General features: G+C 33.1%; 1 protein-coding gene across 1 annotated transcript; it reads left to right on the forward strand.

Moving 5' to 3' along the window:
• Positions 1-653: 653 nt before the first annotated feature.
• LOC115880154 lies at positions 654-1,914 on the forward strand. The gene is made up of 2 exons (XM_030897286.1): positions 654-783; positions 1,207-1,914. Exon 2 carries the CDS (start codon positions 1,321-1,323, stop codon positions 1,912-1,914), a length of 594 nt encoding a protein of 197 aa, XP_030753146.1. The 5' UTR covers positions 654-783; positions 1,207-1,320.
• The last annotated feature ends 278 nt before the right edge of the window (positions 1,915-2,192 follow it).

The following is a 2,192-nucleotide window of genomic DNA, read 5'->3' on the forward strand; positions in this document are numbered from 1 at the left end:
GTATTCATTTGTTTTCGGTCACTTCCTGTTTCACCGGAAATGACTAACTTTTGATTTTTAAATGGCACCCTCGGTATTTTTTACTTTATTTGATAGAAAATGACATTCTGAATAGAATGTCATATCATATGTCAACTGTTGACATTCTCGCTTAATAAAAAATTGTATTTTAAATTTCAACTTCAATCTAGAGTGCGATGGGTATGTTAAAAACACTAATTTGTAATCAAGGAGCCTTGGAAAAATAATTTAGTAATTTTTAATCATATTTCATTTTTTTCAAATGGAACGAGGGTGGCTCATTAGCATATTTGGAAAAAGCAATTTTTTACGAATAATTTGATACCACATACTTGGTATTTCGACTCAAATTGTCGTTAATAACCACTTGTTACAATTTCAAATAAACCATATTCGAAAATGTCAAAAGTTGACATATGATATGTCATTCTATTCACAGTGTCATTTTCTATTGAATAAAGTAAAACAATTCCTAGGGTGCCATTTAAAAATGAAAAGTTGTTGTCATTTCCAGTGAAACAGGAAGTGACCGAAAACAATTGAATACGTCAATAAATCCTAATTTATGTCATACATACTAAATCTCGTTTTTTTAACTGAAAAAATAAAAAAGTTATAGGGGTGAGCCACTTTTAAGACTCACCCGGTATACTTACTTTCCAGTTAATCTTTTTAACGATTTTATTATCGATAATAGTATAGAGTGGTCCAGTACAATAGAGGTCATATTACTACATTAATAATTATTGTGCTTTATACAGGGTGAGTCTTAAGTAAGTGCAAATATTTTCAGGGCTGGTAGATCTCGATAAAAGAAACATATTTTCTCTTTACCGTTTTTCAAATAAGTCCAAAATAAACGAGATATTTTACTTTGAAATTTTCCAAAAAAATTGATTTTTCGCCTACATTTTAGGAACCGCTGGGTCTTTTTCTGGGTTTTCTTTCTTCTAAATTTAATCTACCATCTATGTTGTCATATTATGAAGATATGTTTTTTAACTAAAAATTAAAAAAAATTCCAAATTTACAAAAAAAATTCGCGGGGAAAAAACTTTATAGACGTGTTTCTGAGGTCGAAATATACAACCCCTAAAATATTTGCACTTATTTAAGACTCACCATGTATACTTGACGTTTTTATTTTTATTAAATTAAATAAGATTAAGATTCTCTATATTCTAGATTGTAGAAATAAAAATATTATGATAAACCATCGGAAAAAATGCTGAACACTTTGCATAAACACTCGTGTATTGTTTCATCCAAACCTAACAGACTTTGCTTAATACAAGCACTATGGGAGAGGTACCACCAAGTCCTTCAGGATTTAAAAGCGCTCTTAGTTTCTTCTCTAACTTAGATAAACCCAAATCAGCAAACTCTCTGATTCCCAAAAAACAGCCGGGCAATTTTGAGGTTAGTTTTAAACTAGTGATCGACAATCAAACAGTCACGAACGCTTCTTACGGCATTCAACGCGAAAATGAAGAAATCATGAAGTACCTTCCCCGAATCAGATTGTCTAAAACTCAGAAGCGGATATGTACCGATGAAGCTCATGTATCCTGTTTGCCATCGTTAACAGTGAGGCCTCAGGTGCCTCCTAGACCAAAAGATTTGCGTTTAAGAAAACAGGAAGAGACTTTTTTCCTCCCGAGGCATGCGACTCCCCTGACACCTGACGTCGAAGCCCAACAGATCTTGGAAGCTTTCCAAAAGGAGATCACGCCATACAATTCGTTTGAAGTGCCTGAAAACGCGCTGGACAGTGAGTTTCTCAAAGAGACATTATCCATCGCGAACTCTGAGGTGGGAATTAGTGACAGTGAGGACAATTTGAAAAGGGACTCTGCTGCTTTTTATGGACTACTTGATTCTCAACAAAGGTAGGACTTTATTTTAGTTTTATTGTGTAAACAGTAATTTAAACCGTGGCAGCTTCGGCCAACATTATATGACATTCGAACAATTTAATTTTTGAAATAGATAGCCACATGTCTTCTCTTTATGTCACAGTGGCTGTGGTAATCACTAAATTTGACGTTTATGCTATAGAAATTTTTTTGACGAGATTTTTTTGCCTCCAAAAATATTTTTTTTTCAAAAACGGTTAATGGTTATGTATACTCTGTTTTTTTTCTCAGGTAACATAACGACAGAAAAAAAAG

The sequence above is a fragment of the Sitophilus oryzae genome, unplaced genomic scaffold (genome assembly GCF_002938485.1).
Source record: "Sitophilus oryzae breed Bouriz unplaced genomic scaffold, Soryzae_2.0 scaffold_1618_pilon_pilon, whole genome shotgun sequence".
In the NCBI taxonomy this organism is placed as follows: Eukaryota; Metazoa; Arthropoda; class Insecta; order Coleoptera; family Curculionidae; genus Sitophilus; species Sitophilus oryzae.

Coding starts and splice junctions, on each gene's coding strand:
- LOC115880154 (XM_030897286.1), top strand. CDS start 1,321: ATGGGAGAGGTACCACCAAGTCCTTCAGGATTTAAAAGCGCTCTTAGT.